This window comes from Anabas testudineus, chromosome 11 (assembly GCF_900324465.2).
Source record: "Anabas testudineus chromosome 11, fAnaTes1.2, whole genome shotgun sequence".
Classification (NCBI taxonomy): domain Eukaryota; kingdom Metazoa; phylum Chordata; class Actinopteri; order Anabantiformes; family Anabantidae; genus Anabas; species Anabas testudineus.
In genome coordinates, this window is record NC_046620.1 from 21,194,534 (window position 1) to 21,207,602 (window position 13,069).

General features: G+C 38.7%; 1 protein-coding gene and 1 long non-coding RNA gene across 3 annotated transcripts; one reads left to right on the forward strand and one right to left on the reverse strand.

The window, feature by feature from the left end:
• Positions 1-2,640: 2,640 nt before the first annotated feature.
• si:dkey-202e17.1 (uncharacterized protein LOC555344 homolog) lies at positions 2,641-12,547 on the reverse strand. Of its 2 annotated transcripts, none has more exons than XM_026348594.1 (4): positions 12,342-12,547; positions 11,860-12,010; positions 5,662-6,326; positions 2,641-4,373 (listed from the first exon to the last, which is right to left on the reverse strand). In XM_026348594.1, the coding sequence occupies exons 2-4, from the start codon at positions 11,999-12,001 to the stop codon at positions 4,221-4,223; spliced, it is 960 nt and encodes a 319-aa protein (XP_026204379.1). In that variant the 5' UTR covers positions 12,002-12,010; positions 12,342-12,547; the 3' UTR covers positions 2,641-4,220. The 2 variants fall into 2 exon arrangements, with proteins under 2 accessions (XP_026204379.1, XP_026204377.1); XM_026348592.1 differs by having other exon boundaries at positions 11,860-12,078; positions 12,342-12,545.
• On the forward strand, positions 6,333-11,152 carry LOC113154405. Its single transcript, XR_003298027.1, has 3 exons — positions 6,333-8,600; positions 8,788-8,840; positions 9,062-11,152. It is a non-coding gene; the product is annotated as an uncharacterized LOC113154405 (long non-coding RNA).
• Positions 12,548-13,069: the final 522 nt, after the last annotated feature.

Consider the following 13,069-nt stretch of genomic DNA (forward strand, 5'->3'; position numbering starts at 1 on the left):
AAAAACAGAATTTTGTATTTACTTTTGTTATCTCGGTTTAACATTAAAATTAGTTTAATGAGCTGGATCATTTAAGTGTGATAAATATATAAAAAATAAATAAAAATCAGGAAGTGGGCAAGAACCTTTTCACAGCACTGTGCCACTTATTTGCCCAATTAGCACCCTTTACACACAAAACCTAGATGTTCCACTTAACATTCATCTGAAATTTAACTAACAAATAACCTCAGTTGTCAAATCCAACTTCTTTCAGCTAGGAGTCCTGGCCAAGGTCAAACACTTTCTGTCCTTTTTGACTTTTGAGAAAGTGATCTATACTTTTATCTCTTCCCAGCTTGATTGCATTATACATTAATACATATACGTGGGAATCTTCACCTGGTTCATAACGCTCCCTCTCCTGGCTTGGCACGCAAACATGACCACATTACCCCTATGATTGTGCCCTGTAATTATGTGTGTAGATAGCTGTGTATGCATATAGTATTTATTCAAAAGCCACCACACCTGCATCAAAACTTTGAAATGGTGGAGACTTTCAGCATCTCGGAGGGAAAGGAAGCCTACAGGAGTAAATTGGAACAAAGTCTTCAGCAGAATAACACCAGGGAAGTGTCGAGAGGGATGAGGACCATTACTGGCTAGAAGACCAGCAGCCAGGTGACTGAGGGGAGTTTGGATCAAGCCAAAAAAATCCTATCAAGCCTGCCATGCTTGAGGAGAAATTAAAACCATGATTCCTTGTATTTTTGACTGTCCAGTCATGTTTTTTGGCTATGGTACTCAATACTAATGTGCAATATACTGCTATTAAATTAATAAGGTCATTCTTCCATATTCATCAAAACCACACTTTATCTCGTTAATTGTATCATGATATTGTCACATACCACCTTTGACTGTCATCACCAGTCTTTGCACTGCATAGTTTCTCTGTCTAAACCCAATTTTATTCCTCTTTTGATTTTCTTTGTTCTTATTGACAGATTTCAAAGTTGTTGTTTTTTTTGTTTGTTTTTTTTGATGTTGCAGTTCTTTAAACAGAGAGCAGCAGTGATAAGCAAAGCAGATTCCTTCTGGGATTAATAAAGTTGAAGTTTGATTGTGTCAACAGACAATAGTTCTCATTGTAGCATGACGGTTTCTCATGCTACCACGAGGTCTTCAAGATCATGGACCTTTTGCAGTGGTTTCTGCTGTTGGCTTTTACCTACTGTTATTTCCCTGGAGTCTCTGTATCTTTTCACAATATTAGGAAACTGTAGATGGTGAGATACCTCACGTCTTTGCAATCTGGCATTGAAAAATATTCTTTTTGAACTAACTGACAACTCTCCCATGAAGTTTGGCACAAAATAGTGAATCATGAGCATCTTCTTTAAGCGCTGATCTGAAAGATCAAGTTTTATAACTTAGATATTTAAGGGAATGAGGCAACTAATAAAGAGTTCACTCAGACCCATTTGACATATCTGTCAAACCTATGATTGTGTCTTAGCTTCACTGAAGTCACTGAACCATACTCAATGAGGAAAACACAAAACAAGTGGAGACTAAAACCTTTTTCAAATGTCATTTGTTTGATCTTTATCTGGTACCATGTGTCAGCACCTGACCTGAAATGGCCTGCTGTAAGTTCAAAGGGTGATAAGGGAAATGATTTATGGGTCTAAGTAAAACCATTAACTATTTGCATCCTTTGTGATTTCAGATGAGGGCTGCAGTCAGCCTCTGGACCCAGGTCCCTGTCGGCAGTACACAGTCAAGTGGTACTACGACCCAGAAGCCAACAGCTGTGCCCAGTTCTGGTATGGAGGTTGTCAGGGCAACGCAAACAACTTTGAGACTGAAGCCAATTGCAGGACTTCGTGTGTCTACACGTAACAGAACATTTGACCAAAAGGGAGTGTGCAAAGTTAATACTCTATCAGCTCCTCCGAGGAACTGAGCAGACCGATGACACAGACTTTACTGAGCGGCCAGAGCTCATGTCAGCAGCCGCTGCTATGGTCTCACTGTGTACACTGCTGCAGGTGAAGGAGGTGATGGAGCGCTGCCTCTCTGGCTACATTCACACTGCAGACAAAACGTTATCATAATCCCTTTTTGTTTTATTGTTTTGGTGTCCTCAAGCCAAACTCTTACTCAGCTTAATTCCTCTTTACAGTCGACTTGAATAACCAGCATCCTGGTTATTCCAATGTGTCTACACCGGAGGCATTCAGACATGTTTTAGAGACATGAACCAGCCAAGACAGAAGAATCACCTGTAACCGACTCTGTATCTATGGAAACACATCACATTTGCATCTTTGAACATGTATATTCTACTGTATATACTGTTGTTATAAATCTAGTTTATAGACCTAATAGTATGTAATACATTTCTTTAATTTAGGGATTTTAAATTACGTGATTCTTTCACGTTTTTGTAGGTCAGTGTTCGTACATGCTTCTGTCCACAAAGACTTACAGAGGTTAACAATATAGTCTAAGTATGTTCTATTTACATTTCAGTATATTGTAGTACTGTATATTTAGTTATCCGGTGTTAATATCTTAAGCTCTAGTTGATTTAGATCCTAACGAACCCAGTTAATCTCAAATATGATGAATGTTGTATGAAAACAGATATAGTGACAGTGAAAAGACATGTATTCTTTTACTTAACACTATAAAAGTATAGAAGGAATAATAAACATAGTAGTTAAAACAACATAAACTTTGTTTCCCAATAAATTATGTAGACCATTTAAAGATGTACAGATGACATGGAACAAAAAGTCCTCAGCCAGAAGCAAGAATTGAATTTAGTTATTATGGGGATTAAACCTCTTCTTTCACCAGAACGGTATTTTAAAGCAGACATTTGAATGTGGATTTCTGTTCTTGCAAACAGTTTTAGATGATGATGACTTAACTAAAAAAGTTGCTGGCGCACTAGGAATTTTTCCTTTATTGTGCTTTTGTTGTTTAAGAAGTTGCATTAAAGCACCTTTAAAAAAATCGATTCACCACCTTGTCTCTGCCAGCAGTCGGTTTACCTGTGTGTCCAAATTCATATTCTACTCAGTCATCCATGAGTCCAAGTGGATATTTTTGCATTAGATGATATTTGTTTCAGTAGGGCAGACATTAAGTCACGGTGACCTTTACAATAACCACCGAAATCGAATCACTTCATGCTTGAGTCCAAGTAGAAGTTAGAGCCAAATCTGTAAAGTAATTCCCAGAACGCCTTCTTTACATATCACACTCAAATGTGATTGAAGGCAATGTGGATGTACAGATGGACAACAAAAACAAAAAGAGGGTACTACTTTTACATTTAGTTATGTGTGCTTTTATCTAAACTGACTTACAAGTGAGGTACACAGCAAGCAAAATATTTAAGCCAAGGAGAAAAACTTTAAAGCAAAGTGGTCTAGAAGGAGCTGCTTAAGTTACATGAGGTATAATTGCAAGGTTTTAAGTGCAGAGAAAGATTTATGGGAAGAGAAAAGGTTCAAAAGAGTTCAGTTTTCAGCAAGTTTTTGAAAATTCAGAGTGAGGCAGCTGGGTGTGCACAGGTGGGTAGGTCATTCCACCTATGAGGAACCACTGAGCCAAAAGGTTTTGCCAGGGATCTTTTGAGGTGAGGGGACCATAAGCCGCTGTTCGCTTGCAGAGCACAGTGAGTGGGAGGGAGTGTAGACCTGGATAGGAAGTTCAGGTGCTGTTGAGCTGACCACTTTCTAGGCAAGAGTCAGGGCTTTGAACCTGATGCAGCTACACGAAACCAGTGGGGCGATCTGCACAGTGGTGCAATGTGTGTCCTACATACAAAGTAAATTCTGCTATATGCAAAGTACATTTTATAATGTCCAGTGACAAACAGCCCTTTTGTCTGAAGGAGATGCAGACACTGCAGCATCATTTTGTAAAAGCCATTTGTCACAATGTTACTGTCATAAATTACTTCCTGCCTATAAAGTATGTTTGTCCTTAGCTCCAACACAAAATATGTAGAGAATCGCCCTTCCTCAGGTACTTTGAGGGGGGTGGTTTGCAGCATCATTATAAAGGAAAAAGAAGAAGAAAGCAATGCTTAAAATGCCATTAGTCATGACATTTCATACAGCCAAAGTGACAGCATGGAAAAACAAACCCACTCATACTCCTAAACATTAGGAATAGTTCTCACAGTTGAATCCAAACTGGGATATGGGATGACTGCGTTATGCTGGAGCTGTGGCATTAACTTCATCAGGATTGAATCTGTATTTGTATCCATATGGTCGCAGATGATACGTGAGGTACTCTAAAACATATAGCTGCACAGCGTGAATGTAGTGAAAGGACACAACAAAATCCGAGCAGCACCCAGGTCCCTAGAAAGGCCAAGAGAAAACATGTTACAAGTTAGAACAGTTATTTAAATGGTAAACATTAGGTAAACCTAAGATTTGGGAGTAGTGATGTGATTGTCATCGTAACAATCCACTTCTGATCTTATTTTATCATTTCTGGTTGCTGCCACCTCTTTACTCCTAATCCGTCTAATTACTTTCACCTGTGCCTCCCTCTTCACTCACCCTCCCTTTGACAGTATGTTTGTGCTCATTCCAGAAGCAACTCTCTGGCCTTGTTGGAATGTATGCTTTTGTTGGTTCTGACTCTTGGACTTGTCCATTTCTGTTCTTAAATGGTCAATAGCTTTCATCCTCTGGGAACTTGAACGTCACATTTCATCCAAATATCACTAGCCTGGTTTGAAATGGCAGCATTAGTAAAAGCCAGTCCTAGTGGTGACAGGGAGTAGCACAAACAGCTGCTTTGGAAAGTCTTAATGCTTTAACCTTTAGTACATTTTACAGCATTTTAAATAATTTTTTAAATTGAATATTTGGCGATTATTCTAAATACAATATCTGAAAAAGACAAAGTGAAAACATATTTAAAAAACGTGTCAGATTGTGTTTTACTAGAATTATCACTTCAAACTTATCTTAATATGCAGTCTATAACTTTACATTTTCCACATAGATGCGTATATATGCAAAAGATCTACGTTCTCACTTGGACTTAATTTGAAAGCACAACTTTTGATTTTAACTGTAGTAGTTAAATTGTTAGATAATTAGCTAAAATGCTAATAATAATAATAATTATAATGTTAATAGTTAATTGTTTAATTTGAACCTGTGGTGTAGTTAAAATATTCTGCTTCCAGACTGTTTTTATTTTTTAATGTAACTGGTAAATTACAATACTTAGTCCCTTTATAGTAAATGCATTGATTAAACAGCACTGCCAACAATATTTTTAACCAGTCAGTTTTAATTTGTATTTGAGTAAGTTTTGGAGAGTTCTCATTCATTTTAATTTCTGTCAAAATAATGCATTCATTTAGATTAAATTAATCACAGAATATCTCAGTCTAAAGTCTACGCTAAAAGCTAAAAGAGACTTTAACACAAATTGTACTTGAGTTTTATTTTATGTTGTTGTTTGTACTATTATAATATATTACTATATTATAATAGTACATCATATACTGTAATTATTCATTGATTCACTGCCAAAATTAGTTTGGACTGAAATATTATTTTTCAAATACTATTATAGCAAAAACTGAAATATGTGATTAATTCAGATTTCCTTTATGTGGTTTCTTACCTCTACAGGAGGGTAGTGGTCATAAATCAGATACCAAGGCCGTGGTCTTGAAAGCTGTCTAACCAGGTAATAGTCTGGAGGGTAAGGATGAAATGTTTGTCTCCCCTTCAGGTCTCTGGAGTCTGCAGGTTCCACCTGCATCGTCTCCATACATTTTCCCAGAGCCATGTCCTCAATGGTGGAGAAGTGGGTACATTCCCTGGTGTTGAACCCTTTGACAAATCTTCTCAGTGCTTCCTTACTTAGTACGTAACCTGCACCTCCACTCATGTAGCCTTGCTTGATGAAAGGGGCAAACCTTCTCCCCAGGTACAAGGGCTTCTCTGGATCATATTTAGACAAGATATAGATGAGATTTTCTACAACCACAAATGTGTCATCATCCGCTTTCAAGAACCAGTCTGCTTCATCCAGGTGGTGCTGATGGATGTACTGAAAGGCTCGAATGGTCTTCCAGTACAAGTTATTCCTCCCCTCACTCACGTTCAGCCCCACAGTGGGGAAGTCAGTCTCAACAGAGCTCATGTACAGCACTTTGCTGCAGCGTTTGGCCCACGATTCTCTGATGTGCTTGGTTCGGGATTCCAGGTTCTTGGGTCCCGTCATGATCCAGCATAAGATTCGTGTTGTGTGAGTAGAACTGATGGCTGAGCTCTTGTTCCCAACTGTAGTTATAACAAAGCAAAACATCCAAAACAGTTATGATTTTAGATTATCAGTGCTGAGTCTAGAAGCTATGAATGTCACTTAGACAGAGAGGTGTGTCAGTTCTACAGTTTTATCATATACTATAGTGAAATACAGTCCAGACCAACTATTTATTATGCAACTAATGCAACTAAACTGCAGCTGATTACATTTGTGTACTTTGTACTTTAATATAATAATTCAAAAATGTATTTTTTGAATGAAATAAGTGCTGCATTTATCAAGGAAAACTAAGTCCCAAGGAGGTGGATGGGATTGAAGCTACAGTAATAATGCAATTCTGCAATTCATATAATCATAGTCTGGATTAATGAGTAATGATTTTAAAAGGAGAAAACCATGTAACGCAAATAATAGACGTGTTTGTCATTAGAAGTCGTGAGCTCACAGTGCGTAAGTGTTGAGGACAGTAACATTACAGAATGAGAGTATTAGGAAACAAGCAGATGTTTCCACTTCTGGTGGTCTTCTAGTGGTAACTGTGCTGAGTGATCAAGAGAGAAGGGCCTTAGCCAGGGACTTGACCAGGAACTCAATGGTCACTGAAAGAGCTCGAGCATTTCTCTGTGGAAAGAGTTGAATGTTCCAGAAGAACAACCATCTCTTCAGCACTCCATCAATCAGGCCTGTATGACAGAGTGGCCGATGGAAACCACTCTTCAGTAAAAGTTTACCAAAATGCACCTGAAGGACTCTCAGACCATGAGAAACAAGATTTCTTGGTCTGTTGAAATAAAGATTGAACTCTTTGTCCTGAATGCCAAACGTCTTGTCTGGATGAAACCAGGCACCACTCAGCTCCTGGCCAAAACCATCCCTACAGTGAAGCATGGTGCAGCAGCAGGAACTGGGAGACTAGTCAGGAAAAAAAAGATCCTAGATGACAACCTTTTCCAGAGTGCTCTGGACCTCACAGTGGGGAGACAGTTTATCTTTCAACAACAGCCAAGGCAAAAGAGGGGCTACAGAACCGCTATGAATGTCCATCTCTGGGGAGACCTGAAAGTGGCCGTGCACTGATGCTTCCCATCCAACCTGATTCCAACCTGAGTCTGCCCAGAAATGGGTCTGCTAAGGTTGTAGCATCAGTATAATGCACAACAGTATGAATCAGTTAAAGGTAAAGCACTGTAATCACAGAGAGATAGTGTCATTGAGACAGTGTGGGTGACCTGCCAAACCAGAATGTCCAGATATTGTGCATGCCATGTATCCAAACTTAACTGACACTAAACCCCAAGTTGCTCCCAGTCAATCAGGTACCTTTGCACGGCAGCTCTACTGCCATTGGCATGTGTGTGTGTGTGTGTGTGTGTGTGTGTGTGTTTGTATGGCTATCATCATTTTTAACCTTTGGAGTGAGGACACTCACATATATTAGCCGATCCTCATAATGATAAGGGTGTTTAAAGAGCAATTTCAAGGTTAAGACTAGGTTTTAGGGTTAAAATTAAATTTTGATTGGGGTTAGGGTGAAGTTTAGGGTGAGGCACTAAGTTGTGATGGTTATAAATACAGGTTTGTGGTTGAACAGCAAAGCAGTTGGATTAGTTTTCTCTGTTACTGTTTGACTGGCAGCTGAAAAGGCTGATATTTATACCTTTACAGCTGGCAGGAGTTGTCAGCAGCATTCAGTTTAAAGAGACTGATCTATATATAATCTGTGTTAGATAAATGCCATTTCACTTACTGTACTGGAAAACAAGAAAAAGAAACTCAGACAAATTGCATTGTAGATCACACCCATTAAACATACAAAGAAAAAGAAAGTGGAACAGTCAATAGCTGGTTGAACCACTTTTGGCAACAATCATGCCAATCATCAGTACTTCCTGTGGAATTTTCTCTCCAACATACTGGAGAGCACAACCAGCCAATCTTTTACCCACGTCCCACTCCAGTTTCCCTCCTACCATGAGCACAGAATGATTTCCCCCTTTTCTGGATTGAGGGCACTCTTAGACTTTGCTGTTAATTTACATATAAACTTCAACAGTATATTTCTGTAATCCTCAGATACAGCACATTGACGTTATTCTTTTTGGTGAAATTCTACAGTATAAAGTATTAATACAGTATTCTACAGTATTAATACTTTGAGGAGAGAAAACAGTACTTTACAATATTTATTGCAAAGCATCTTGGGAACATGAGCAACTGCAGTGAGCCCACATGCTTGAGTCAACGTTCCAGTTTGAATTTTCACCCATCTTCATTCTTCAGATTAACAGGTAAGTGGCTTTTGATTTTGCTTGTTAGCAAAGTGCATAACATTTCCAAGCCAGTCATATTGTGCCATGAGAAGTAGAGGTCTTTAAAATGCTAAATGGTGAGACACATTGATAGAGAAAAACACTTTCATTTCATTCTTTTTCAAGGGAGGAATGGTAATAACTAACTTTTTAACTCTCTCTTTAGTGGCAGTTGTGACGTTGCAGACTGGCTCTGACAGTCATCCTGCAAATCACAGGGTGAGCTTGAACTTACTTTGTCTTATATGAACCGTTGCCATGTGCACATCTCCAGATATTGCTTATTCTAACTGCCTAACATGAATGAACATAGCTGTTTGTAAAGATTGCTGAGCTTATTTGCTAAAATTAGCTTGGTTGCTAAAGACAACTACAAAACTTAACTTGTAAACAACTCAGCCAGCGTCATGTTGTGTTTTCTCTTCTGTTTTCCGAGACAGAAGTCGTCACTTTGGACCTGCAAGTGTTGACTTCCTCCACACCTGCAACCAGCACTACATCACTACTTCCTTGTTCCAGTCCATCAAGTCTCAGTCATTTTTACTGAGTCTAATGTAGTTTAATAGTACAAATTAAGAGTTATGAAATAAAATTACTTAATGAAACGCTCCTGCAAAGTATGTAGTTTATACATTATATATTGTACTTCATTTAAAAATAAAAATCTGTAAATATACCTCATCTAGAAAAGTTGGAAATAAACAGTAATGAATTGCTAAATCTTTGGTCAGTATCTTACTGTTACAGGGCACAATAACAGCTGTTTCTTCTTTACATTGACGTGTTTTGTTGGAAAGTGTACTTGACAAGGAAACATTCATTTTCAGATGAATAATCAGGATTCAAACAGTGATCAGGGAACAGGTCAAACTTGTTGAAAGTTGTAGTTGAATGAAAGGGACAGATTTTTCTGATATTTGTGTAGGCTACAGGCTACAGAGAAGACAGATAAATTAAAGAGATATTCATTCTGGAAAAGTGTTTTCAATTACAATTCATGTTAATTTGTTTGAGTACCATTCACTTCCACTGGTCACATTTAAGCTAAAGTATTGAGTGTAAGTGTTATTTCCGGACTACCACCACAGTGGACGTATTTCCCTTTTTACATGTATGTTTCACTCTTTCACATGTCTCCACATAAAGAAGTTGCTCAGTTGGTGAAAAGTGTACAGCACCAGTCTTTTCCATATGTAATCAGTAATTCTGTGATCGATTTGTGTGGTCTATGTAAGAATGCAGTGAACATGTACGCATCCCAGCTATCTCTCCTGATCTTTAGCTGCCTCCATTGACAATCCATAATGTAGAACTTAAATGTCAAATTAAAGTCACTTCCTACAGCCCACTTCCTGGGATTTGATTGATGCCACTCTTTCATGGATCCCCTCATGTAGAATTTATTTGTAAAAATATGCAGCAGCACCTCTCCTTTCTGTTTTTCCACAGTTTTTGACACAGTATACAGACAAAAATAATCCACTGATCCTTAGACTGGCACTTTTGTTCACCAGTGAACTACTGGGTGTTGGTGTTCTTTGTGTTATGCGTGTGGTTTTGAGCAGTGTTGTGATGAAATGCAAGCCTCTATTGAGAATGACAGTTCATCTCATTCCATCATACTCAAATATAGAAGAAGAATCGTGGAAGTGGACTTCACTAAGCAGCTGTTCTAATGCCTACCAAAGAATTTTGTCTGCTTGTGGATCCCAGATACAGTCTTGTTGGTATTAGGCTCTGATGTCTGCATTTGTGGTAAAAACACAAGTGGTTCTAGACTTTAAACTCCCGTTGGCATGACAACTTCCAGATGTGGTAATTATATACAGTAGTTAGTGGTAATTTAATTTATTGCACATTTGTAAAGTATGTATGCCCATCTGAGGCACATTATGAACTGAAATGACAGGGGCCTCAGTGTGAGGTATTCGTATATAATTTTGAGGGGCCCCAACTAACAATGTAATTAAAAAAAAATACAAATTTAGATTTTTCAGAAGTCCAAGATTAAATTGTAAAAATCCAGAATATCAAACAATGCTGATTAAGTAGTGGAAGTATGATAGTGGTATAACAGCAGTATAAATTTAAAACCTTCAGCTCTTCACTTCTTTTTTATAACTCTCCATTAAAGAATGTAGATAAGTATGATTACAATTAACCATCATTACATTTACCTATCCTGAGTAAATAGTCCTCCAGGTCCTACATTTTGCCTCATTCATCTTACCCTCTACATTAACAAGCCTTTAGGGCCGGCTGCCGAGAAGCATCCCCACAGGATGATGCTGCCACCACCGTGTTTCTCAGTGGGCATGGTGTGTTTGTGGTGATATGCAGTGTTTGGTGTGTGCCAGACATAGCTTCTTGTCTGATGAACAAAAAGCACCATTTTGGTCTCATCAGACCAAAGAACCCTCTTCCACTGGACCATGGAGTCTTTCACATGTCTATTGGTCAATTCGTGATTTAACATGAGTTTTCTTCAACAGTGACTTTGTCCTTAGTTGTTGCATGTACAGTCTCTCCTATCTCAGTTGCTGAAGCTTGTAACTCCCTCAGAGTAGTCATCAGTGTGTTAGTGGCCTCTCTCACTAGTCTCCTTCACTCAGTTCGTGTGGACCTTCCAGACACAAGTTTCTTTATGCTGCACTCACTTGAGACACATTCACTGCACTCAGGTGATCCACATTTCACTAATTGTGGGACTACTAGCACCACATATCTGGACCTCTATTGGATTAAGTCAGTCATTTTATATATTTTTATTTAATTTCATTACTTTGTAGAAACCTGTTTTCACTTTTTTTGTCAAAGTTGTCAACTTTTATTGACCGTGATTGATTTATACTGTCAATAAAAGGATAAAACATCCGATGTTTTATCCTTGGGGGGGGTGAATACTTTTTATAAGCACTGTAAGAGACATAGTTCACAAAAATGTGAAATGCGAATTTATGATTTTGTTATGATAAATTTGTTCTAAACCACACTTTATTCGAATCACAGTCTGCTGAACCATTTCATTTGATCTATTCCTATATTAGACACAGTCAATTTACTGGTTAGATTTCATTAATCTTTCGTTATATGAAGAAAACAAACAAAAGCTGCATTTTAAAGGACGATATCAACTGTACTCACAACAGATCAAACCATAAAATACCTTAAATAAATTCGTAAATGATTTAAAATGATCTAAATATCATATATTATATATATATATATATATATCTACCTGTACGAGCGTCATGCGCGACATTCTTCATGAAATAGATCCCGTGGTTTGTGGAAAAGTTCGACTCCAGCACCAGGTTAAGAGAAAGAAATCCCACGATCCCTCCACAGATGAAGACTAAATGGGACGAAGTGTTCCTCATCCTCCTTCACTAACAGTGAGTAGATAAAAGATGTGAATATGAGCAGCAGCAGGTTCCACTAAATCAGCTCTGGGTTTCTGTCAGGACACACGTGAAACGGAGAATCGTTATTCAATCATTGGGAATCCGGCTCACACACACACACACACACACACACACACACACACACACACACACACACACACACACACACACACACACACACACACAGTCTGAACCCCCTCCTCAGGTGTGTCACAGGTGTGTCACAGGTGTTTCTGCTGTAACTCATGAATCCTCTTCAAAATGTGATCGGGCAGAGCTAAAAGAGTAAAGAGGAGAAGTGAGAAGAAGAAGTCACCTGGAGAAGGAAGCTGCCAGCTGCCAGTGATCAGAGCACATCACTGAGAGACACAGGAACAAGTGTGTGAAGGAAACACTGGAGCTGCAGACGGAGAAACAGACTGACACACAACAGATGATCCAGAAAGAACCAGTCACCTGTTAAAGGAGTTACTTACTGATGAACAGTTGTACCAAGAAATTCAACATGGACTTTATTACAAACGACTATCTACTCTATTTATTCTATTTTGTTTCTGTTTGGTCATTTTATTCATCTTATCTATTTATTCTTTGTAATAAAAACGAGTACGTCTGTTCAAAAAAAGAATTATTCAAATGAGGTAAAGAGATTAAATGGATAAACTCAGAATCTGGAACTTTCAGTCCGACAGGTTCCACCAGTTCCCTGAAGCGACTCATCTCACAATGAATGTCTCTATTATCTAAGTCGTCCAACAAAGCGCACGTCGTTGTAAAGAGGAAGCACATGACTGGGACCTCAGTCTTTAGTCTTTAGTCTTTAGTCTTTAGTCTTTACCGGTGCACTGTGAACCGGGCACCGTGCACCGGGCACCGGGCACCGGGCACCGTGCACCGGGCACCGGGCACCGTGCACCGGGCACCGGGCTCCTGCTCGCCCACACGGACTCTCAACATGTTCCACAAATAGCTCTAGACACCATGGAGTTCCTCCAGAATTAGTATTCAATTGTGTTGCTGTTCTTTTTGAGTCAGTAACACTTG

Excerpts from the sequence above, each read along its gene's own strand:
- si:dkey-202e17.1 (XM_026348594.1), bottom strand. The coding sequence starts at position 12,001 with ATGAGGAACACTTCGTCCCATTTAGTCTTCATCTGTGGAGGGATCGTG. Across the intron at positions 6,327-11,859 it reads CGCGCATGACGCTCGTACAG|TTGGGAACAAGAGCTCAGCC; the intron begins GTAGATATATAT and ends TTATAACTACAG. Across the intron at positions 4,374-5,661 it reads ACCACTACCCTCCTGTAGAG|GGACCTGGGTGCTGCTCGGA; the intron begins GTAAGAAACCAC and ends TGGCCTTTCTAG.